We start from the raw sequence: 27,630 nt of genomic DNA, 5'->3' as shown, positions 1-27,630 counted from the left end.
TTTCCACTATGTGAAATTGCTCCAATTAAATGGGTGTATACAATTTCTATATCCCCTCAGGTCAATATAGTCAATTCTAATAAAATACTATTTGGAGGCTTTATGTTTAAGTAGTGGGATTTGATTTTTTAAGTGGCAATTTATTTGTAAACAAAATTAAATTCTAATGATTTTTTTAAAGCTCTCTTACATTAAAAAAAATCCCTATTTGTTTGAAGGCTTACAAATGTCATGGAACTTCACTCAAATTATGAAAAAACAAGAATAAATTTCATTAAAATGGTAGAGTGCTAAACAGTAACACAGTTTGATTAGCTGATCAGACATTAGTGTTTACAGGTCATAATAATATGAATTGCATGTGTGTTAAATACTTAAGTAGGTTTTGGTAGAGCTTCAAAGACCATTGTTTTTCCAGAACCATGTTAAATTACATGTTTACTAGCATTAGAATTATACTAGTTATGTAAGTGACTGACAGTCCTGTTCTGTAATATTTTCTCACTAATATATCTCATGATTGGGGGAAACCAAGGAAACAAGCTTTAAATAATAAATAGAAGAAATATAATGTACTACCAAAATATTCTTACACTTAGCTGAAAAGGATGGTTTTAAATATAATGATTTACCAATTCTGCTTCCTTCAGCATAAAATGTTATCTTTATTCAAAGAAGACAAGGCACTTCTCCATCTACTTCTAAAATTTAACTACAATGGTCTCTTTCCTAAATTAACATAGCAGGTAGAAGGGAACAAAAAGTAGCTGAAAAATGTTAAAGCTTATTTCATTTTATATACAATTTATGGAGGTGGAGATGCATAATGGAAAGTCAGAGAAGGAACAGTTTTAACTTGTAACCTCAAAGCTTTGTAAGGTACATGTTATTTTCTCTGGAAACATCTATGCAGGTTTCATAAAGAAATATTATGTAACAAAGAAATTCAAAATTAGTTTCTTCAATCTAAAAACAACTGTCACAAAAATACTTTATTAACTTGACATGTTGTATCCTGAGGATGTAAGAAAAAAAGGTCAATGGGGGAGAAGTTAATGTCCACAGTGTACTCTGTCATTTTAGCATTCACTGCTGCCAGTACCACTGAAACGAAAACAAATCCCTTAAAGGACTCCAAAATACTCAACCGCTAATCAGTCCCCTCCAAAGGAAAAGAGTTTGAAAAAGCAGTCATAGAAGAAAGAAAAAAAGAAAATTGGGTATTTTCTGAGTAGTTCAAGAAAATGAGTTGACCAGCATAATGAACAGTAAGATAATAAATTTAAGAGCTATTAGAGTAGGTTTTATTTTTTTTTAAAGATTTTTTTGATGTGGACTATTTTTTAAAGTCTTTATTGAATTTGTTACAATATTGTTTCTGTTTTATGTTTTAGTTTTTTGGCTGCGAGGCATGTGGGATCTTAGCTCTGCAACCAGGGATCGAACCCGCACCCCCTGTATTGAAAGGCGAACTCTTAACCACTGGACCGCCAGGGAAGTACCCTAGAGTAGGTTTTAAAATTAAGTTCACACATGCTGGTAAATGCTTTTTATGATAAATACTACTGTAACTTGAATTATATACTCTGTCACCTCCAGATGCACTCTATTCCTGTCTCATTATTTGTTTTATGGAAACAATTCACTACTTCCTGCTATTCTTTGAGCAAAACAAGTGTGATTTATACATGGCAGAAAAAGTTACTATGACCATCATATGGCCAAATTCTAAGTTTACAGGAAAAAATGAGATTATAAGGGTTGACACTTAAAAGTAATTATTCTATCAGTGATAATTAGAAATTCTGTACTATGCTAGAAATCAATTTTGGTATTAAACTGTCACAGTATGAAGCATAAACCTGATGATACTAGCTGGAACATAAACCATAGATACAATTTTTCCCTGACCTTATCTATAAAACAAGACATTTGGTATGCATATTCAGAGGTTTCCACTTTGTCTATAAAAATACACCTTCAATTTTGCAGCAGACAGACAAATGATTTTTGCAGGCACACACAATATATTAAAAGTTAGAGATTCTGGGTGGCATGGGGGTAATAACGGGGTTCTACAGAGGGAGGTGGAAAAGTGTTTGCGCAAAAAATTACAGTCACATATCAAATAGTATCTTTTTCTCCCCCCTCTTCTTTTACTGGTCTAGGACTGTGGATTTCAAATTAGGCATAAATTTTAAAAGTGGCTTTAAAAAGCTTGACCTTGTATGAAGAAATGATTGTTCTCTTTACTGGGATGAATGTTTGCCTTAAAAAGTTTACTAAAAGCAAGTAAGACTAAGATGATAAATAAAATATTCAGTCCCAGATACTTTTATTCTTAGCACTAGGAATTACAAATAATGCCTATATACAGGCACAAATTTGAAGTTGAATTAATGCAATGCAAAGCTTTCATTATGTTAAAAATTCAAATCTAGAAGAATTAGAGTGTGGTGCTCTCATAATAATGTGAAGAGAAATAGAGAAATATGCACATACCAATGAAAAGGCAACGTGTGGCTAATTTATAAACTAAAATACTTTTGTCTAAATACTTATCTTTCCTCATTAATAATATCCAAATGTTTACAAAGGATCCTCAAAAAGAGGATTAAGAGTATTTAATCAATTATGAATCAGCCACTTTAGGTACAGCTTTTCAATTAGCTCTCTCTCTTTCTCAAAGTAGATTATCATAACTCCAGAAAGGGGTTAGCAGTGGCTTTCATGGGGGGTCTAGACACCTCCTAAGACATCTGAAATTTTGAAACATTCCTTAAAGGTCATAATTGTGTGTATTTCCAAATGAAGGAAAGGATACATAAAGGGAAATAAATGAGGAGACTGAGGCTATGAAATTTGTCAGATGTCAAATGAATTCTTTTGGGGGTGGGAGTAGAGGACAAAATGGGATTTACTGAATTAAATGGAAAAAAATAAGGTTCTTGGTTTCAGGTGCAATGCAGATTTCAGACAATGATTTCAATTTTAATCCACTCATTACAAAGGGCAACCCTGCCCACACCTGAAATTTTTAACATACTTATTATGGCTTTGCCATAAAACAGCATGTTAACAGTCTCTACATTCAAAAGGATGCTTGCAAACTTCATTCATATTAAAATCTATGCAGAATCGTTGGCAATACATTAAGAGTAACATTACATTCTGTAAACCATGGCATATCACATTTTACATTACACAAAGAGACAATATTTACAAGTCTTAAGGAGTTTAAATATTTTATCCACTAACATAAGTGATAATTTAGCAAAGTGCAGGACAAAACCAGTGCTATTAATTACATGTCCTTTAAAAGCAGGTAAGAGTAAAACCATTTCTAGAAGCTACCAAAAGCTTATTTACGTATGTCCAGTAAGGGATTACAGAGCATTAAGTAGCCTAGAAAAATGATGCATATTTAGAAACAGTGAGTATGAAAATTATAAGGCAGCATGCTCAGAACATGTTTTTGATTTTTAAACACCAGCACTGATGTTTATTTTTAGTGGCAATATATATATATACATATATGTATGTGTGTGTGTGTATTTATTTAAAAATTGACAGTGCAAAACACAAGCCTCATTTAACAACAAAAAAGATGTGCAAAATTTCTTCTTAAACCAACACAAATGAAAGTGTGAGGAGAATATTCTACCATTATAAAGAATAAGTTGAACACAGCAAAGGAGACCATCTTCATTCCAAAATCATCTACAAGGCACTAAGGGTAGGAAATGACAGGTAATACAGAAGTGACTGAATAAAATCCCTCAGTCAGGTCGGAATATGGGATATTTTGGTAAGAATTCTATTAGTATTACCTGTAAAATAAAAATAAACAAGAATATATTGACAAAATAATTTTCACTTACTATATATTATATATAACCCAGAGAGTATATAATCATTTTTCACAGGCCTATATTTTGATCCTGTACGATAAAGCAAGTGAAATATAGAAAACAGTTACAAAAGGAACTTACCACAAATTACCATTAGACTGGCAATTAAACTGGAAAACATAATTACTTACTATAGCTAATAGCTTTTATCACCTGATTTACAGTAACTGTTTAGGTGCAGAAAAGCAAACCCTATTACATTTTAATGTCTTTCCCATCTTCCCTCCATCCCCCCCCTTTCTTTTTTAGCAAAGTCGAAGGGATTAAAATTTTGTTACATGGATTAGAAGAAATACCTTTATATATATTACATCCCTCTATTTTTCAATTAAAGCAGCTAATATCGGTTGAGTATTACTATCTTTTAGAAGTTTTTTGTAAAAAATAATAAAGTGTTCAAATAGATTAAAACATTTTAATTTAAAACAGGTTTGGAAATATAATAATAAAAACTTAAGATGTTTATAAATTTATATAAACTTACAACAGTTTATATAAGATTTTACCTATAGAGAATTTTAGATTTGTGGTCATTTGCACATTTTGCCCAAAACTATTCAAAGTGGAGAAAGATACATAATAATCCTTATTTATGAAATAGAAATGGAATGTTTATTATTAAATATATACTATATGTATATAAAAGCTTGTACATGTAAATACTAATGTATTTAAAGCTTGGATAAATTTCATATTCTTTTGAATGTTAATGATGCTGAATTTGTCACATTGGTTATATGTGGATTTATGCTTTATGACTAAGATTGCATAGCTTTTGGTAAAAAAAAAAAAAAATTAGGATCTATAGTTTCTTCACTGAAAGTCAAATATCAGCTAAGAAAAAAAAGCCAGGGAAAGGAATCCAGAATTCAGAAGTCAATTCCTATTTTATGTAAGTTTTGACAAGATTACATTTAGAAATATTTTGTTCAACAGCAGCTGTGCCCATCACCATATGCGATGGTTTGCACCTATGTTAAAAAGAAGATTAAGGTTATGCAATGTTTTCATCTGAGCATACTAGCTAAGATTTTTCTAAGATCGAAATAATTGTCAGCTTTCAAGATATTTTATGTTGGCTACAAATCTAAAAAAGGTGAAAGGAAACCTCTATGTTCCAAATGACAAAAGTTCAAGCCGAGGAGAAAAAAGGTAGAAAGAAGATTTGACAAATGATAAATATAGTACAATGTAACATTCAGGATGGAATCCAAAAAATGTAATTAAAGGTAACTGCATACTTACATACTCCATCATATTGCTAGTTTCACATTTCCTTTTAGTCAACTTCCAGTGCAAAGCAAGCTAAGAAAGTAAAGTTTGTTAAGAATTTTGATAGCAATTTATACTAATTATTACCTACACATTTGAATAAATCACCAAACAACAATCCAGGAATAAGATACAAAACATTGCATTTAAAAATACTTTGTAAAGGGTATATATTAAAAATTGAGTATTAGTTCTCGAATCCATGCTTTTGTGGCCTGAAAAATTCCCATTTTTTCAATTTATTAATGGAAGTATGAATGGGACACTTACTTGCTTAAATTTTCTTACCTTGTGATATAATCTGTTATTTTCCCACTCTAACAACTTCTGAATTGATCTTCTGGTCTAAGAGAAAGAATCAAGACTTTGTTACAAGATGAATTGAAGAGCTTTGTAAACTATGTGTATCTATATTCTTCTGCTTACTTGTAAGATACCATTATTCTCTCCTCTTGTTTTTCTTTTCAAAATGAAATATGTACAAATTACTCTGTGTTGTGAGTCCATTCGCTGGACTATTATAAAAACATTACCAGTACTCCTAGTAGTCCATTTATGAACCTAAATCTAGATTTTCATACACCTTTCCACAGGGTTACTTTTTTAATATACATGTAATATGCCAAGCTAATCTGATTACTCACAGAAAATTTTCCTATCAGAGCTCTTAGCACAACACCTGGCAAATAGCAGTCAGTCAATGTCTACAGGTTGAATAAAACAAGCCAACATATATCAGAATTTCCACTGAAAAGAAATATAAAAACAGCCAGTAGGAAAACTTGTATTTAGAGGAAAAAATATAAACAACAGAAGCAGCACTGTAGTAAACAGGAGGACAGAGGACAAGTTTCTCCATCTGGAGTGCATATATTTTGCAAGGAGTAAGAAAAGTTTGCAAAATCTTCAAAAACATTAAAATTAAAGATTGTTAGGCATTTTTGATTTTTAAGAAAGGGTTTATAAGGTTTCTGATAAAAAAGGCTAGTAGGCATTGTTAAATTTTAAAACTGCTCGTTAAATGATTTACAACCAGACTATATCTGACATGATTTCCAAAGCACCAACATAAGAAACTATTCTAACTGTTCAACCACGTAAGTTAACAATGACAATTGTATTCAGCTCATCTACAGTGGGCCAGATCAGCAACAATGCCAGTTAAAGTATACTACTGGGCCACTGTACTTGATACAATCTCTCTAAACAAAATCAGATGGGTAACAAATAAGGAAATTGAATGAGTAGTTATAAATCTTTCCACAAAGAAAACCCCAGGCCCGGATGGCTTCAATGATGAATTCTACCAAACAGTAAAAGAAGAAATAATACTATGAATATAAATGCAAAATTCTCAACAAAACACTAGCAATCATTATATCATGAACAAGTGGAATTTATCCTAGGAACACAAAAACAAAATGATGTAATACATTATATTAATAGACTAAAGAACAAAAACCACATGATCATCTTCATAAATTTAGAAAAAGCAATGGACAAAATACAGTACTCATTCATGATAAAAATCCTAAGAAAAACTAGGAATAAAAGGGAACTTCCACAACCTAATAAAGGGCATCTATGAAAAACCTACAGCTAACATCACACTAAATGGAGAGAGATTAAATATTTTCTTCCTAAGATTAGGAACAAGACAAGGATGTCTCCTCCCACTACTTTTATTCAACATCGTCCTAGATGTTATAGCCAGGGAAATTAGACAAAATAATAAATAAAAGGCATCCAAATTGGAAAAGGAAGAGTGAAACCATCTCCATTTGCAGACGACATGATCTTATATAGAGAAAACTCTAAGGAATCCACTAAAGCACTACTAGAACTAATAAATAAGTTCAGCAAATTTGCAAGAAACAAGATTGTGGTAGGTAGAATTCTGGCTTCCATGATCTTCACCTCCTGGAGTTACACCTGTGAATGTTACATTACATTGCAAAAAAACTCCTCCAGGAGTTACACCTGTGAATTGTTACATTACATTACATTGCAGGCATTACATTGCAAAAGGGACATTGCTGATATAATTAAAGTTACTAATCATTTGGCTTTAAAATAGGGAGATTATTTTAGATTATTTTGGCAGACCCAGTGTAATCCCATGAGCCCTTAAAAGCAGAGAATTTTTTCTGGCTGATGGAAGAATAGTCAGAGGGGTTTGAAACACAAGAAGTACTCAAACCACCATTGTTGGCTTTAAGATGGAAAGGTCACATAGAAAGTCTAAGGAAGAAATGATTTCTGCCAAAACCTGAATGAGCTTGGGAGTAAATTCTTTCCCAGAATCTCCAGAAAGGAATGCAGCCCTGCCAGCACCTTGATTTTGGCCTTGTGAGATCCTAATAAGAGAACCCAATTGAGCCAGCCACACTGTACCCAGACTTCTGACTGTGAAATAAAAGGGTGTTGTTTTAAGCCATTAAGTTTGTGGAAATTTGTTACGCTAGATAGAAAAGTAATACAAGGTTCAACACATAAAAATAAATTTTATTTCTATATACAAGCAAGGAACAATCTGAAAATGAAAGTAAAAGATCAATTCCATTCACAATAGATTTTTTCTTTTTATATGTTAATCCCATCCTCCTAATTCCTATTCACAATAGATTTAAGAATAAAATATTTAGGAATAAATTTAACAAGAGAAGTATAAGATGTTTAAACTGAAAACTAAAAAACACTGTTAAAGGGAATTCCTTGGCGGTCCAGTGGTTAGGACTCTGTGCTTCCACTGCCGGGGGTCTGGGTTCGATCCCTGGTCATTGCTAAAATAAATTAAAGAAGAGGTAAATAAATGGAAAATATCCCATATGTATTCATGAATTATAAGACTCTTGTAATAGCATTTACAACATATGGTGATGGGAAAATTGGATATCCAAAAGAAAAATGATAAATTTGGACCCCTATCTCACACCATGCACAAAAACTAACTCAAAATGGATCAAAGACTGAATCATAAGAAATGAAACTTTAAAACAACTAGAAGAAAGCACAGGAGTACACCTCTGTAATCTTGAGTTAGGCAAAGCCCTCTTAGATATGATGTAAAAGGCACAAGCAAGAAAATTTTAAGAGATAAGTTTGACTTAATCAAATTAAAAGTTTTTGTGTGTCAAAGATACCATCAAGATAGTAAGAACCCATCCAGAATGCCAATGTGAGGACCTTATGGAAGTCTCTTCCCTGGAGAGACAACTATTAAATTTGTCAGTATTGGGCTTCCCTGGTGGCGCAGTGGTTGAGAATCTGCCTGCCAATGCAGGGGACACGGGTTCGAGCCCTGGTCAGGGAAGATCCCACATGCTGCAGAGCAACTAGTCCCGTGAGCCACAACTACTGAGCCTGCGCATCTGGAGCTTGTGCTCCGCAACAAGAGAGGCCGTGATAGTGAGAGGCCCGCGCACCGCGATGAAGAGTGGCCCCCGCTTGCCGCAACTACAGAAAGCCCTTGCACAGAAACGAAGACCCAACACAGCCATAAATAAATAAATAAATAAATAAATAAATAAATAAATAAATTAAAATAAAAAGGAATTCCTTTAAAAAAATTTGTCAGTATTAGCAAGTACAATCATTCAAATGTTCTAGAGATTGATCAAAGGGTTTTCAACAGATTGAGAAGTATTCATTCAACAAAATCTATTGAAAATAAGTAAGAACAGTGGGAAGCCTTGGTATTGGAGCTAGGCGCTATACTCATATCCACAGCTCTGCCTTGTGGAAGAACTGTTTAAGCAAGCTTGGGAGCTGAGTGTCAGGCAGTTCCCATATCTCCCAGATACCTAGAGTGGAACAGCTCTTCTGGGTAGTTTTGGCAGATGGTGAAAATAGGCAGATCCCATTTTCCACAGCTCTGTGTTACAGAAGGCCTATATCAAGTGGGTGGTGGCAGCAGGGCAGCACCCATTTCCCTACCTACAACTTCTGCAAAATAGGCAGCACAGTTGATGAAGAGTGCAGTCCCCCTTTCTGACACACATCTATATCGTGGGAGAGCTGTTATAGTTGGTTTGACAACTGAGTGGCAGTTCTTACCTTCCCAGCTTCCTAGGGCAGATATATTCTGGGTTGATTTGACAGATGGGGAATATTAGCAGACCCCACTCTCCCTGGTTTTAGGTTAAAAAAAATCCACAGCTAACATCATACTAAATGGTGAAAGACTGAAAGCTTTTCCTCTAAGACAGAAAGAAGGCAATGATGCCCATGCTTGCCACTTCTATTCAACATATTACTGGAAATTCTAGACAGAGCAATTAAGCAAGAAAAGAAATAAAAGGCATCCAAATAAAAAGGAAGAAGTAAAATTATCTCTCTTTGCAGGTGACATTATCTTATGTGCAGAAAACCTTAAAGAATCCACAAAAAAACCTGTTAGAGTTGATGAACAAATTCAGGAACATTTCAGGATATGAAATCAACATGCAAAATTCAGTTGCATTTCTATACAAGAACAGCAAACAATTCAAAAGAGAAATTAAGAAAACAATTACATTTCCAATAGTTTCAAAAAGAATAAAATACTTAATAAATTTAAGCAAGGAGGCAAAAGACTTGTACACATAAAGTTACAAAATGATGCTACAAGAAATTAAAGACCTAAATAAATGCAAAGAATCCTGTGTTCATGGATTGGAAGACTTAATATTGTTAAGATGACAATATCATCCAAAATGATCACAGATTCAATGCAATCCTTATCAGAATCCCAGTGACTTTTTCTACAGAAATAGAAAAATCCATCTTAAAATTCATATGGAATCCCAAGAGACTCCTATTAACCAAAAAAATCTTGAAAATGAGAAACAAATATGAAGGACTCACATTTCCTGATTTCAAAACTTACTACAAAGCAACAATAACCAAAAAGAATACAGTACTGAAATAAAGACATGTAGACCAATGGAATAGAACAGAGAGCCCAGAGATGAACCCTCGAATATCCACAACAGATTTTTGACAAGAGTACCAACCATTCAATGGGGAAAAAGGACTTTTCAATAAATACTGCAAGGAAAACTGGATATCCATATGCAAAAGAATTAAGTTGGATCCTAAATGTACGCCATATGCAAAAATTAACTCAAAATGGATCAAAGAACTAAACATAGGAGTGACGACCATAAAAGTCTTAGAAGAAAACATAGGAGACAGTCTTCATGACACTGGATTTTGCAGTTATTTCTTAGATATGACCCTGAAAGCCCAGGCAAAAAGGGGAGAATAGTTTAATTGAACTTCATCAAAATTAACATCTTTTATGCATCAAATGACACTGTCAATAGAGTGTGAAGAAAATCTAGAGGATGGCAGAAAATATTTGCAAATCACATATCTGATAAGGAATTAGTAACGAGAATATATATAAAACACCCACAACTCAACAATAAACAAACAAGCTAGTTACAAAATGGGCAAAGTAATATACAAATACCCTAACCTAATATACAAAGGGCCAATAAGCAAATGTAAAAATGCTCAACACCACTAGTCATTAGAGAAATACAAATCAAAACCACAATGAGATATCACTTCACACTCATTAGGGTGGCTATTATCAATAAAATGGAAAATAATGAATGTTGATCAGGATCTAGAGAAACTAGAAACCTTGTGCACAATTTACCAGAGTAGAAATGCAGGAGAAGAAAACTTTGTGGGAACTAGGACTAGGATAGCAATACCTGAACTTAAACTGATGAACTGTTGGAAGCTCAGTGGGACAAGTTTGAGAGTTCAAAATTCCAAAGGGGCTCAGTCTTGGCAGAGACTCCCACACTTTTATGACTTTTATTACCAGAAGCCCTATCAGGTTCTCACAGTGACTGCAGAAAAATCTCCTCATCTTCTGGCAGGAGAAAGGGAAGAAGAGTCACGTTTAAATATGCCCAGAACATTCTGTTCTTAACAAAGCCTGCTCTCAAGAGAAACTATTGTACCAGAGCCTAACCTACTGGGGTATTACCAGAGCCCAACCAATCTTGGAGAAGGGAAATACACAATTCTAGCACCCTCTAGCTTTCCTGTCCCATGTAAAGGGGAAAACAAAACAAAACAAAATTGAGAAGCACTTGTGTAGGGCACAGCCCAGGAACACAGGCTCAATAAAAACCTTAAGCCTAATCATAATACTATACAACACTTCTAGTCCCCCAGCTCCTTGCCACTACATCAATAAGGCTTCTGTATTATAATATGAGGAATACAACTGAAAGAACTGTGCATCTCAGATGATATCTAAGAAGTCTATAGGGAAATCCAAGGAAAATAGGCCAGACAAAATCAAGGACACCAAGGAACATTTAGCCTTCTATTTCCAACAGCTACAGCAAACAGTAAACACAGCCAAATGAAAATAAAATCTCACTTTAGAGGCCTATTTACCTCAGTTCCTTTCACTAGTGTATCATGTGTAGTTTTCAAACAAAAATTAGAAGTCATACTAAAAGACAAAAAAAGTTTGAAAAGGCAGAGCAAGCATCAGAACCAGACTCAGAAATGGCAGAGATGTAGAAATGATCAGACTGGGAATATAAATAAACTATGATAAATATACTACTTGCTCTAATGAAAAAAGTGGACAACATGAAAGAATAGATGGATAATGTTAGCAGAGAAATGGAAACTGTAAGAAAAATATCAAAAGGAAATGGTAGAAAGTCAAAATATCATAACAGAAATGAAGAATGCCTTTGATGGGCTCACCAATGACTGGACATGGCTGAGGAAACCATCAATGAAGATTGAAGATATATCAGTAGAAACTTCCAAAACTAAAAGAAAAAAAAAGAAAAAAGAACAGAATATCCAAGAACTATGGGACAATTACAAAAGGGGCAATAGACCCATAATAGAAATATCAGAAGGTAAAGGGAGAAAGGAGCTGAGGAAATATTTAAAGCAATAATGACAACAGAATCCCCCCCAAATTAATGAAAGGCATCAAACTCATAGATTGAAAAAGCTCAGAGAATACAAAACTGGATAAATACCCACAAATCTACACCTAGTTATCTCATATTCAAACTGCAGAAGATCAAGGAAAAATCTTGAAAGAAGCCAGAGGGGAAAAATACCTTACATATAAAGGAGCAAGGATAAGAGTTGTATCAGACATCTCCTTAGAAACTATGCAAGCCAAGAAAAGAATGGAATGAAATATTTAAAATGTTAAAAGAAAAGTACTTCCAACCTGGAATTCCATCCGTACCCAGCAAAACTGTCCTTCAAAGATGAAGGAGAAATAAAGACTTTCTTAGATGAAAAATTGAGGGAATTCGTCACCCGTAGACCCACCTTGCAAGAAATGTTAAAATAAGTTCTTTAGAAAGAAGTAAAATGCTACAGATAAGAAACCTGGATCTATATAAAGGAAGAGTGTTAGAGAAGGAATAAATGAGGGCAAAATAAAATCTTTTATTTCTTCTATTCTCAACTGATCTAACAGGTAACAGTTTGTTAATAAAAATAATGTATTCCATGATTACAGCTTATGGATAAGTAATATGAATGGCAAAAATGTTATAAGGAAGGGATGGGGTAGGAATTGCAAATACTCTGTAATAACGTAATTGTTCTACCTGGGAAGTGGTATTGTGTTATTTGAAAGTGGACCTGGATTAGTTGTATATGTATATATATTGCAAACTCTCTTTAGTGGGCAACCACTAAAAATATTAAAAAGTAGGATTATTGATATACTAAGGGAAGATAAAAAATGGTGTCATATAAAAATACTTAATTAAAACCAGAGAAGACAGAAAAAGACTGGAAGATAAAAATAGGAACAAAGAACAAGAGTAATGAATAGAAAACAGTAACAAACATGGTAAATATTAATCAAATTATATCAATAATTACTTTAAACATCAAAGGTATAAATACATCAATTAAAAAACAGATTGTCAGAATGGATCAAAAAATAAGACAACTATGTGCTGTCTACAAAAAACCCTCTTTAAATATAAAGACATACACAGACTAAAAGTAAAAGAATGGAGAAAGATATACCATAGTAACACTAATCAAAGGAAAGCTGGAGTCACTTTAGTAATTTTAGACAAAGCAGACTTCAGAGTAAGGAAAATTATCAGACATAAAGAGAGGTATTACATAATGATAAAGGGTCAATTTTCCAAGACATAACAATTCTTAATGTGTATATGCCTAACAAAAGAGCATCAAACTATGTGAGGCAAAAACTGACAGAACTTCAAGGAGAAATAGAGGAGTTGACTATATAGTTGGCGACCTCAACAGCCCTCTATCAGAAATAGATCAAGTAGGCAGAAAGTTGGTAAAGACACAGGTGAACTCAACAGCACCACTGATCTACTGGATATAACTGACATCTACAGACGACTTCATCTTACAACAGCAAATGACAGATTATCCTCAAGTTGATGTGGAACATATACCAAGACAGACCACATTCTGGGTCGTAAAACACATCTTAACAAATTTCAAAGACCAGAAATCACACAATGTATGCTCTCAGACCACAGTGGAATTAAACCAGAAATCAACAACAGAAAGATAGTTGGAAATCCCCAAAACACCTGGAGATTAAACAGCACACTTCTATAATAACACATGGCTCAAGAAGAAATCTCAAGAGAAATTTAAAAATATTTTGAACTAAATGTAAATGAAAGCAAAACTTATCAACATTTGTGGGATACAGTAAAAGCAGTAGCATTGAATGCATATAGTAGGAAAGAAGAAATACCTTAAATCAATCATATATGCTTGTACTTTAGGGAAAAAAAGAGCAAATTAAATCTAATGCAAGAAGAAAAGAAATAATAAAAATTAGAGTAAAAATCAATGAAACTGATAATAGGACTTCAATAGAGAAAATCAACAAAATAAATAACTGGTTCTTTGAAAAGATCAGTAAAATTAATACACCTCTAGCCAGGTTAACTAAGAAAAAAAGATAGGAGACAAAAATGTTACAAAGTTTCAGAAATGAAATAGGGGTTATCACTACTGATGCCATGGACATTAAAAGGATAATACAGGAATATTATTAACAACTCTATGCCCATGAATTTGATAAGCTAGATGAAAAGGACTGATTATGTGAAAGACACAGTCTACTAAAACCCACACAAGGAGAAATAGACAATCTGGATAGGCCTATATCTATTAAAGAAACTGAGTCAATAATTAATAACCTCCCCAAGTAGAAAGTATCATGACCAGATGGGTTCAAACATTTAAGGAAGAAATTATACCAGTTCTGTACAATCTCTTCCAGAAAACAGAAGCAGAGGGAGTATTTCCTAATTCATTCTATGAGGCCAGTATTACCCTAATACCAGAACCAGACATAGGTATTATATGAAAAGAAAACTGCAGATCAATATTTCTTGTGAACATAGATGCAAAAACCTGTATAAAACACTAGCAAAGAAATACAACAATGTATATACTACAATAAGTAGGGTTTATCTCAGGTATGCAAATCTGGTTCATCATTCAAAAATCAATTAATATGTAAGCCATCACATCAACAGGCTAAAAAAGAAAAATCACATAATCATATCAATAGATGCAGAAGAAACATCTGACAAAATCCAACACTCATTCATGATAAAAACTCTCAGCAAACTAGGAATAGAGGAACTTCTTCAAGTTGATAAAGAACATCTTACAAAAAACCTACAGCTAACATCATACTTGATGGTGAGAAACTCAAAGTTTCCCACTAAGATCAGGAACAAGGCAAGGATATTCCCTCTCACCATTGCTTTTCAACATCATTCTGGAAGTCCTAGATAATGCAATAAGACAAGAAAAAGAAAATAAAAGGTGTATATACTGAGAAAGAAGAAACAAAATTATCTTACTTCATAGATGACATGACTGTCTATGTAGAAAATCCTGAAAAATCAACAGAACTCCTTGAATTAATAAGCAATTATAGAAAGGTTCCAGGATACAAAGTATATTGGTATATATGATGATAGATTGGTATACATGATGGATACATGTCATTATATATTTGCCAAAACCCATAGAATGTACAACATAAAGAGTGAACTCTAATGTAAACTAAGGACTTCAGTTAATAATAATGTGTCAATCTTGGCTCATCAGTTTTAACAATTGTACTTCAATAGAGCAAGATGTTAATAATAGGGAAAATTGGGGGTTGAGTGAGGGAGATATATGGGAACTCTTTTTTTCTCAATTTTTTTCTGTAAACCTAAAATTGTTCAAAAAATAGGCTATTAATTAAAATATTATATATAAAAAGTAAAGATGAAATGAAGATACTCTTAGATAAAAACTGAGAGGATCCATTCCCTGCAGACCTACCATATAAGAAATATTATGGGAAGTTCTTCAGGCTGAAACCAAGGTACATCAGGTATTATTTTGAGTCCACACACAGGAAAAGATAAACTGAGAAGCTCAATGAATTCCAAGTAGGATAAACTCAAAGAGACCCATACTGAGAGAAACTATATTCAAACCTTTGAAAGCCAAAAACAAGAAGAAAACTCTTGAAAGCCGCAACAGAGAAGCAACTCGTTATGTACAAAGAGATACTCAATAGGATTAACAGCCAATTTCATATCAGCAACCATGAGGTCCAGAAGCAGTGGGATGACATATTTAAAGTGCTAAAAGAAAAAAAAAACCCTGTCATCCAAGATTTCTATACTTGGCAAAACTATCCTTTCAAAAAAGGAGAAATTAAGACATTCCCAGGTAAGCACTGAGGGAGTTCACTGCTATTAGAATTGCCTGTAAGAAATGCTGAAAAGAGTCCTTCAGGCTGAAATGAAAGAACACTGGACAATAACTCAAGCAACATGATAAAGTAAAGAACACTAGTAAAAGTAACTGCATAAATAAGTATAAAAACCAACATTGTTCTGTTTTTGTTTTGGAACTTCTATTTTCTTCCTATATGATCTAAAAGACAAATGTATAAAATGGTAATTATAAATCTATGTTAATGGACACACAATATATAAGATGTAATTTGTGATAACAACATATATGGGGAGGCATGTAGATGCACAGGAGCAGAATCTGTATATTACTGAAGTTAAAATGCTATTATTAATTCAAACTAGTGTGTTACAAGTTTAAGATATTAATTATAATCCCAAGGGTAACAACTAAGAAAATAGCTAAAAATATATACAAAAGAAATGAGAAGGCACATGGTGCACTACAAAAATCAATTAAATATAAAATAGGGAAGTAATGGAGTTGTTTTCCAGCTCCATTATCAGAAATGACAAAAGACAAAATGGCAAAAGTCCTCCCTTATCTGTTACAGACTGAATTATATTCTCCCCAAATTCATATATTCAAGTGTCACAACCACCAGTACCTGAGAATGTGACCTTATTTGGAGATATGGTTTTTAAAGTGGTAATTAAGCTAAAATGAGATGATTAGAGTATGCCCTAATCCAGTATGACTGGTGTCCTAATAAGAAGAGATTAGGACACAGACATGTATAGAGGGAAGGCCAGGTGAAGACCCAGGGAGAAAAACGGCCATCTACAAGCCAATGGGAGAAGCCTCAGAAAATAAACATCAACTTTCCCAACACCTTGACCTCAGACTTACAGCCTCTAGAACTGTGAGAAAATACATTTCTGTTGGCTAAACCACCTAGTTTGTGGTACTTAATTAAGGCAGCCCTGGCAAACTAATATATTATCATCAATCACTTTAAATGCAAATAGATTAAACTCTCAATTAAAAGGGAGAGATTTGCAGAATGGGTTTAAAAACACGATCCATTTAAAGACCTAAATGTAAGACCCGGACACTATAAAACTCTTTAGAGGAAAACATAGGAAGAACACTCTTTGACATAAATCACAGGAAGATCTTTTTTGACCCACCTCCTAGATTAATGGAAATAAAAACAGAAATAAACAAATGGGACCTAATGAAACTTAAAAGCTTTTGCACAGCAAAGGAAACCATGAACAAGACAAAAAGACAACCCTCAGAATGGGAGAAAATAGTTGCAAACCAATCTATGGACAAAGGATTAATCTCCAAAATATACAAACAGCTCATGCAGCTCAATATCAAAAAACAAACAACCCAATCAAAAAATGGGCAGAAGACCTAAATAGACATTTCTCCAAAGAAGACATACAGATGGCCAAGAGGCACATGAAAAGATGCTCAACATCACTAATTATCAGAGAAATGCAAATCAAAACTACAATGAGGTATCACCTCACACCAGTCAGAATGGCCATCATCAGAAAATCCACAAACAATAAATGCTGGAGAGGGTGTGGAGAAAAGGGAACCCTCTTGCACTGTTGGTGGGAATGTAAATTGATACAGCCACTATGGAGAACAATATGGAGGTTCCTTAAAAAACTAAAAATAGAATTACCATATGACCCAGCAATCCCACTACTGGGCATATACCCAGAGAAAACCATAATTCAAAAAGACACATGCACTCCAATGCTCACTGCAGCACTATTTACAATAGCCAGGTCATGGAAGCAACCTAAATGTCCATCAACAGAGGAACGGGTAAAGAAGATGTGGTACATGCATACAATGGAATATTACTCAGCCATAAAAAGGAATGAAATTGGGTCATTTGTAGAGACATGGATGGACTTAGAGAGTGTCATACAGAGTGAAGTAAGTCAGAAAGAGAAAAACAAACACCGTATGCTAACACATATATGTGGAATCTAGAAAAATGGTACAGATGAACCAGTTTGCAAGGCAGAAATAGAGACACAGATGTAGAGAACAAACGTATGGACACCAAGGGGGGGAAGGGGGGGTGGGATGAACTGGGAGATTGGGATTGACATATATACACTAATATGTATAAAATAGATAACTAATGAGAACCTGCTGTATAGCACAGGGAACTCTATCTACTTCACTTTGCTATACAGTAGAAACTAACACAACATTTTAAAACAACTACATCCCAATAAAAAAAAAGAAAAGAAATCTTAACATAACATGGTAACACAAAAACAAAAAAACAAACAAACAAAAAAATATGATCCATGAGTCTACATGAGACTCAGTTTAGACTCAAAGACACAAGTAGGTTGAAAGTGAGAGGTCAGAAAAAGATTTTCCATGTAAATGGTAACCAGAAAAAGAGCTGGGATAGATGATATCAGACAAAATAGATTTTAAGTAAAAAAAAATGTTACAAGAGAAAAAGATGGACACTATTATGTCTTAATATGCTCAGGCTACTATGACAAAAGACCATATCCTAGGTGGCTTAAACAACAGTTCTGGAGTATGGGAAGTCTTAGATCAGAGTGTCAGCATGGTTGGTTGGGTTCTGGTGGGAGCCCTTTTCCTTATAGAAGAACAACTTATAGTTGTCTATAAGTTCCTTATAGACAACTTCCTTGTTGCTCACATGGTAGAGAGATAGAGAGCAAGCTCTCTATTTTTTTCTTATAAGGGCACTAATTCCACCATGAGGACCCCACCCTCATGACTTCATCTAAACCTAAGTACCTCCCAAAGGCCAAAATACCAACCACCCCCAAATACCATCATATTAGAGGGGAGGGCTGCAACATACGACTTTTGAGGGAACACAAACATTAATTCCATAACAATATATATTGATGAAAATATAAATCTTTCAAGAAGAAATGACAATTATAAATATATACACAAATAACAACAGACCTGCAAAATACATGAAGCAAAAACTGACAAATCTGAAGGGAGAAATAGATATTTCTACAATAATAGTTAGGACTTCAATACCCCACTTTCAATAATGGATAGAACAACTTTGCAGAGCAGTAAAGAAAGGCAGGGCTTGAACAACACTGTCAACCAACTAGATCTAAGAGACATATACAGAACCCTCCACCCCATAACAATATAATACAAATTTCTTCTCAAGTATACATGGAGTATTCTCCAGGATAGGCCATATGTTATGCCACAAAACAAGCCTCAATAAATAAAAAGATTAAAACCATACAAAGTATCTTCTCCAATAACAATGGAATGAAATTAGAAATCATAAGGAAAACAACATTATGTTCATGTTGTAAGACTGAGATAACAGTCCCTTCCCTCCGAACATCCCTCTCGGTTTAGCAAATATTATAGCAAAAAAGATAAATGTTAAAAGTAATTTCAAATTTAAGGATGGTGGCAGGACTAGGCCTGAAAATTGACTGTAATATCACAGTGGTAAATGTAAGAATGGGTAAACAAAGACCTTCATTTCATATGTCATGTAAGCTTAGAATCCTACCAGAGCCAAGAGAGACTAGGAGCAGCTCAGGGCATTCTGGTCTGTATTTCTTTTCTTTCAACGAATTTGCTGGAAAAAAATGTCCATGATGTATACTGGCAAAAAAAAAAAAAAAGTTCACAAGGCAGACTGTTTACAAAGAAGTTCTTTTCTTGGAAACATTTTACAATCATTCATTTACACAGCAACCTTGTGACACAGGGCAGATTAATCATATTATTTCCGTTTTATTTTGTGGATAAACACAGACGTGACTTCTATGAAGCTAGATACCCTGTTAGAAATGGCTAGAGCCATTTTTAAATTGTTGTATTTTATTTTTTATTTCTCCATGTGGACAAAAAAAAGCAGTGAGGGGCCTTAAATCTCTTCATCATCACAACCACCATAAAAGTAACTAACATTATCTGGATTTTATAGGTGAGGAAATTGAGGCTCCAGAAAGGACAGTGTCTTGTACAAGGTTACCAGCATGTGCTTGGTGCTTCGTTGTCTAGTGTGTTAACATAGTATGTACAAAATCAACGGCCATAACTATAAAGTGTACAGAGCAAGGCAGATAATGTAAACGCTGCGTAGTTCTATGGTGAACCAGAGACCACGTGTCCTATTTAAAGGAAGGAGCCACCACTCAGCAAGGGCCAATTGCTGAAATATAGTCATGTGGGTCCAATACTGTCAGAGCTTTAGATTTTACAAGAGACGCTGGCTGTTTCAAATTTTGCTTTAAATATTCTAATTTTTAAATGTTGGCAACTGATTTAAATGTTTAAAAAACAGAGTGGGCTGGATTTAGCCCACAGGACAACTGTTTGCATATCTGTACTAAATAAACTTTTTAAAACTGACAGATTAGTGATCTAAGAATACACTGATGCCTCAATTTCAATATGAATTCCTAACCAAAGTAGTGGGAGATGGGGAGAAATCACAGCATCAGTATTAATTTCATATCAGTAGTGATCATAGTAAAATACATGACTGAATAAATTGTTTCTATTTCAGGCCTTGTGGCGGAGGTATTAATAAAGAGGCAAATACGTAAACAGGTCATCAGAAAAAATGATCCTGGATAATATTAAAACCAAAACCTCTCTTCTTAAGTAACTGAAATTGGCTATATTTGTGTAATGAAAAAAATCCCATAATTAATTCACATTGAGGCTTTAAAAATAATGAGGATGGGTAGGAGTTATTGATTTGTAACTTTTAAAAGATATGACAATTAAAGAAAGAAATTTATGCTGTCATTTTTTTAACTTATAGAAAGCCATTTGAGAACATTGTTCATGCTTTGACAAACAATAAACTAAGCTCTATTTAAAATAAAGCTCTGATCTACTGGTAGTGACCAAGAGAATTAATAAAATGTCTAATTTTCCATTCAAAAAGTTATAGGGGTGGCAGTATTTTATTATTTGTTTTTTTGAAGTAGACATTAAGGAGGGCAAGAGAAAGATGGAGAGGAAAATGTAATGAGTACTTGTTGGGAATCTTTTTGGTTTATGAAACAACTGCATCACTAAGTATACCCCCACAAGGTGCTGTGATGTTGAATATGGTTCAGTAGGCTAATTATTATTTAAAAGTTTAAATGAAATCATCAATGTGGTACAGGGAAAATAACTGTAGGTAAAATGAATTAATTTTCCTCAATGGCTTCAATTAAAAAGTTTAAAAATATCTTCCCACTGGGGGAAAAAATCATTCTAAAGATCAAAATAAAATTTTAAAGAAGACGAGATAAATGTAGTAGTCTTAAATCCATGACATAACTGGTAATGTCATGTCAGAATGTTATTTCGACATGTTCAAAACTAACAAGGATTTCCCCTACCAACTTTGTAGATTACTCTCACTTCTGCCTTTCTTCAGATCAGAAGAAACTCTCCCATATACCTGTGGCTTGGAAATACTTTAAATCATAGCTTCAGGTTTTATAAAAAGAATAAGTAGCCCAGTCACATTTATATTTACTTAAGTACTCCACTTACTTTGCACTTATTTAAAATAATGATTGGAACCCATATTAAGCGATAAAGCGTTGATAAAGGTTGGACAAATGACTTAATCTCTCTGACCCTGAGTTTCTTTATATCTAGAATGAGGACAGCATTGTTATGAGAATTTAATAAATTCTGTAAAGTACTTGGCACAAAGCAAGTGCTCAATAAACATTAGCTCATTATTATTACACAATAAAATGGTTACTCACTCTTTTGTTGAGACAAATAACGGGCCACAGGCTGCAACCCAGTGTGCAACAGCAGCAGAGACAACCACACAGCAGCCATTTCACATTGACTGGGAGAGCCTTTTTCAAACATGCATTCACACGGCCAATGCTGGTCTTAAATTCTTCTGGGGCCACCTACAACAAGGGCGCAATCTTTAACAGTCTGTGGGCAGCTTTCTACTATTTATCTCTAAATCTAAAGAAAATGTTTGTCTTATTACAAGTACTTTAAGGAATTACACGTCTAAATATATTTCCTCCCTATCTTTCCCTATAAATATGTATTACATACTCCTGGATGACATTAGAAAGCAAAACAATATAATTTCATGTTTACAGAACTTATTCTCATGTTCGAAAACAATCTTTTGAAATTACCAACAATAAAGTGACAACAGTAAAATTGGTGGTAAAGGATACCTGTCAAGCAGTTTTCTTACAAATATTCTCATTATTAAAGCAATATTATTTATAGTCTTCAGTCACTCAGACTAAAGGTTGAGTAAGACTAGAAGCATAATACAACAATAAAACCTAAATACTACCAAAGTAAATAGAATTAAATTTAGACCTCGGCAATATTTCTGGATTATCTTTAAAAAGGCAACTCTCAAACCTTTTCTCCCTGGCAAATTTACAAGATAACAATTTTAACACTTGCCATTGTTTGTAGGGAAAAGCTACACTAACAAAAGACAGTGAGGAGTGATCACATTCAAAAAACAGTCTTAATATTAGCATAAAATGGACTCATAGCTGCTATAAATTTTAGAAGTTCCGAGATCCTTAAATATACAAATTTAATATTTTTAATTACTACCTCCATTCCTAGAAGTGGCTGCTTGTGCCTCTCTGTAAACAATGACAAAGTCAGTTCAAAGGCAAGAGCATGACAGGCATAATTAGATTTATACCAAAAACTCTGCTTGAAGGTTATAGGATTCAAAGGTATACTTTTAATAGTTTGCTTTCAGTGAAATCACATTTCTGGATCACAAAAATGATTGCCTTTCATTTAGAAAGCCGTCACACTGTAAAATCTATGGGAAAAAAATTCTGCCATCTGGTTGTGCAAGCAAAAATTATGAAATTGTTAGGAAAAATAAGCTGCTGTAAAAGAAGAACCCCACTAGCATGTTTGGTATCAAAAATACAGAGCTTTATAACTCTTCCAAGTAAAAATTGTATTAGAGGAATCAATTTATTACATTTTTGTCTTTTAATAAACATGTCTTAGAATCAATACTACAATACATACCTATTAGCAGAAGTTAGAAAGATACCTGACCACAGAATTCAGTACCATCATGATTTAAACATTAAATAATTATATTAGCTTTATTAGAATTGTTCATGCCACCCAATAATGTTAATCGCTTAACCTATAAATTAGATTTTCTTCCTAATATGTTAACAAGTTGTGAAATTGTAAGGCTCAAAACTGTATTTACAGGAGGAAACTAAACTGATTTCATTCTCCAATATGACCTAAAGACAATCACTGAGTGAAAAGAATTCCAAATAAATGACTAAATATCTGGAGTAAATATGAAAATAAATTCAGAGAACCATGGCTTATAACTGAAAATAGAAAACACCAACAGGCTAAGCACATTAAGACAACAAGTCAAGATCTAGATTCTAGTTTCTTATTAGTTATAAAAAATCCTAGGTAAGTTCATTTAATTTTTGTGAGTTTTAGTCTCCCATCTATAAAGTGAAATAAATAATTTGTCTATTACATACCTCACAGGGAATGGAAATTATACCTTAGAAAGGACCTCCTAACTAGAATGCTTTGAGAAAGGAAGTCAGTGAATCATATCTGACTAGATTTGGAGAAAGAAAAGCAAAGCTCTTTTTTGCATGGAGTATCACCTGAAGGTTTGGATCAGGTAACTTAATACTCCACAGCTTTGCTACACAGTCTCTTATAAACAAAAGGATAAACTGCTACATTTTGAATGCAAATTTAATGCTTTCCAATTCTTTAGAGAAAAGACGTTCTTTTTAAAAATCAAGGTACCAAGTTGCTATCTTAAAATTTACCTCTCAAACAGTGATATTCAACTTCTTTTTTCCTAGTGAACCACTGAGCAAGCAAATGGAAGTTAAAATAAGGAAAATATATTTACATATTTAGCTGTAATCTGTAATATAACATTATTATCAATTTTCTTGAAACTGTGTATCCAGAAACACTAATACATTTTTTAAATATGGCAAATTTTGATATAAACTCATAAAATTATTAAATCTGTCCATTTACAAATTTAAATGCTTATAATTAGAATTTAAATTTATGTTTAAAAAGTAAAATTTGTATTTAAAACTTTTATGTAAAAGCGTGTAAGCACAGACGAGAAAAAGTAAAGAATGAGGCTAAAGTCAGAAAAGAATCAATCCAAAATGTAAAATTTGATTTTTGTTTAAAACACTGTGAATGAAGTAAATTATATGCCAAGGTATATAAAATTTGTTATAAGATTTATCTTTCATTACATGCTTCGGGAAATGAATTAACAAAAGCATTTCTAAAATGTGGCAATTTTCCTTCTTCCCCACCAATACTTTCCACTTTTAACACATAATATTCACAGTTTGTACTCTCTTACTATGGACAAATTAAAAACTAAAACATTCAAGTTACTAAAAATGAGAATTCAAATTTTTTGAAGTCATAACAGAAACATATTGAAAAGAAAACTTTTACTAGAATTTCAAAGAATAAACTGAAATCTTCATTTTGACTTTAAAAGGAAGCCAGAATTGTCTTTGAAAAAAAAATCTGTATTTGAATAACAGTAAAAGTCATAAACCAGAGATAAAGGCATAGGAAATGAGAATTGGTTAACTTCCGATTTTAAACAATGTGAAAGAAATGTTTAGTTAACTGTGTGGAATCAGAGTTAATAACATTTTACTCATTTACTTCCATATAATTGAGTATTTCTAGTAATGAAGGTTCGATAGAAGCCCTTTACTTTGTAGCTGAATGGCAGGTTGTAAAGAAACATTTAATTCCTTTTGACTTTCTTAGAAAGAAAAAAGAAAGCCACATCATAAAGGTGGGGGAAAGGGTCATAATATTTTATAACAGGATGCAAGAGCCTTTGCAAACAGAAGAAAATCTAAGCAAAACCCAGCAGGACTGATTTGCCTCCTTCAATCATGGGGAACACAACCCAATCAATCACTTGTCATACTGGATCGCAATAGTAAAGGTGGATTTTATGGTTTATGGTTCCCAACACTGCACACTAATCTCCCTGTAACACCATTTAATTGTTTCAAGCTGAGGGCCGGAAGCTTTTATTTCTTTTCTGAAGTTCTGTGGTTCTTTCATTTTCCGGTCACCAGAATCTGTATGTATACACCTGTTTGACATGTCCTATCACGACAGGAGGACTTATCTTCAGTGAAAGGAGGAAACAATCTTTCCTTAACTTAATATAAAAGATTATCTTTTTATTTATATTAAAAGCATGAACACATAAGAAGCACAAAAAAAATACTGAGCCACAGAGCTTAACAAAATGGCTTTTGAGGTTTTCAGAATTCACTCCACAATTTTGCTTAGTTTAGGCATAAATGCTATATAGAATTCCACTCATGCTGGAATACTGGTTTTGTAAAATGCAGATTTATTTTTCTATTTTACCTACTGCATTTATTCATTTTGAAATATACTTACACTGCTGCTAAGTCTGGAATTCAAACCTTTTTTTTCTTTTAGTTTTTTTCTGAAACATGCAAATTCTTTTTTGCCTCTCAAGACCCCACAGTTATCAGAGATGCATTTTGATAATCCAAAATAACCTATACAAATGAAATAGTGCCTACCGGAGAAAAATCATCTCATTAAAGAGAAAATAAAGTCATCATGTGACTTTGAAAAAAATCAGACTTTCAGAATTCCTTTTAGTGTTTTTTCATCACCAAACACTAAACTAGGAAAAACATCACTGTATCATTTATGCCTCATTCAATATATGAGAAATTTTGTGCATTTAAATAATGCACACTAGAATAAATATCCAATCATTATGTGTTACGAAAACGGTCACCTGAAAAGAATGGATATCTTTAAGAACAGTTCATATCCAGGTCATTTAGGTTGTGTGAATGCATACCAAAGGCAGCTTAATATTCCTACTTCCCTAGTTTAAAAAATGACTATCTTTTGTGCTGGTGGAATTTCTAGTTTTAGAAGGCTTGGAAAGAAATGAAGAGGTGTGAAGAAATATTCTGAAGATTCCTCGAGCACATAAAAGTGGCCAATTTCAAAGATGGATAATTCTTACACCTGGGAACTCTATTCTCTGACATATTTTTTGATTATTCATTTTCTAGAGTTACTTGGATTTGTAATTCAAACTTTTTTTCAACTAAACCAATAATAAAGCTTGTGTCAGACAACACATGCAGCAGCATCAAGGGAAACATAAAGAACAAGTTTTCCACTGGAGATGTTTTAATTCACATTCCCTTTAAGTTTAATATTGAATTTGCCATCTTTCCACAGACAAATTACTATTCAAGAGATTTTTTTCCATAGCTATTTTTCCCTTGGAAAAAACATTTATGATTAATTCATATAAAACAAATCTAAATCTGAACTGCTGCTTAAATTGGTGAATAATTCTAAATGATCAGGATAGGAAGGTAGAACATACTAGAGAGTGAGGCCAAAATCTCAAACCAAAGGGCTCTTTGTATCCTAAAAAGATAAATGGCCACATATTTTCTAATGTTCACTTAGCTAGGGACTATCACTACTTGTTTAGTACTATATGGAATGATTTGACATTATACATCAGGAGAGACAGAAAAGGTCAACAGTCAAAGAGAACAAATTATTGCTGGGACCGAGAACAAATGATTACTCAGATGAAGAAGGTTAAAGTAGCAAAAGCAATTAAAATTGAAAGCTGGTGAGTAGAGAAAATTGGAAAAACAATCAGGGTGAAACTGGGATATGCTGATGAAGAATTATCAATAACAACCACAAACTTACATTGTGAAGCTAATAAGTACCTGACAATACACTAGGAGTTTTATATATTCTTTTTGCCTTAGTCAGAGCCTTTTCCTTTGGGTTTAGAAGTTAGCATTACTGTTGTAAGAGGATTTTCCAAACAGTTTTGAATCCTAGGAAGTCTTTGAATATTGAGCCTCGATGCTAGAAGATACTACTGGGTGTAGAGGAACCAGGAAACAAAAAGGTAATAACAATTTATTGCAGTGAATCCAATTGTAGAAGCTCAAGCTATCTAAAAGACAGAAAAATGTCCAACCAAAAATTTGATTTTTTGATGTATAACAAATCACATCACAGGACACTTTAAAAATCATAGAGTGATACAAAGTTGAACACTGATAACTTTGTTAACTCTAAAATCATTGGAAATTACTGACCTAAATGAAAACAATTATAGCTACCAGTGCTGAGAAAAAAGGCAAAACTGGAAAAACTGAACAGATAAGTAAATAATGGCTGGCATTAATGGACATGAACAAAATAACTGGTCATATGCTAGTAGTCACGGAGACAGCTTTCAGTCACTAACGACATAGCCTCCAATTACCCTGACCTCTTATTATTAGACTTCATTACAGTGAGTCAAAGCACTTGTCATAACACTAAATAAGCCATAAAACAATGTTTTTAGAATTGAAAAGTTCAATGCAAACTCTCACTTACCTTCCCTGTTAGAACTGAGGGAAATTCAGTATCAAACTTGTTGCTCAAGCCAAACCTTAAAAACAAAGACAGAACAAAATATATTCTACCCAGCATATTTAACTCTTTCCCTTAAAAAAGTTATAAAGCCATGCATTTTTCTTTTGATGTTGTGACCTAAAAGCATGTCCTAAAAATAATTTGATATTTATAGAAAATAAATCTTTGACTATTAATCCAA

At 33.3% G+C, this 27,630-nt stretch overlaps 1 protein-coding gene across 1 annotated transcript in view; it reads right to left on the bottom strand.

Annotated features, from left to right (window-relative positions):
• Positions 1-2,459: 2,459 nt before the first annotated feature.
• Positions 2,460-27,630, bottom strand: part of CHIC1 (cysteine rich hydrophobic domain 1) — a 36,305-nt gene continuing 11,134 nt past the window's right edge. Inside the window, exons 2-6 of the mRNA XM_068533424.1 lie at positions 27,411-27,465; positions 21,686-21,841; positions 5,472-5,528; positions 5,157-5,216; positions 2,460-3,830 (exon numbers count right to left, since the gene is read on the bottom strand). Of these exons, the coding sequence (XP_068389525.1) occupies positions 3,780-3,830; positions 5,157-5,216; positions 5,472-5,528; positions 21,686-21,841; positions 27,411-27,465 (379 nt within the window). The 3' untranslated portion in view covers positions 2,460-3,779. The remainder of the gene's footprint in view (positions 3,831-5,156; positions 5,217-5,471; positions 5,529-21,685; positions 21,842-27,410; positions 27,466-27,630) is intronic.

The sequence above is a fragment of the Eschrichtius robustus genome, chromosome X, assembly GCF_028021215.1.
Source record: "Eschrichtius robustus isolate mEscRob2 chromosome X, mEscRob2.pri, whole genome shotgun sequence".
NCBI classification, from domain to species: Eukaryota; Metazoa; Chordata; class Mammalia; order Artiodactyla; family Eschrichtiidae; genus Eschrichtius; species Eschrichtius robustus.
The sequence above is the reverse complement of the archived record's forward strand: the minus strand, read 5'-3'. Positions and strand labels throughout refer to the sequence as shown.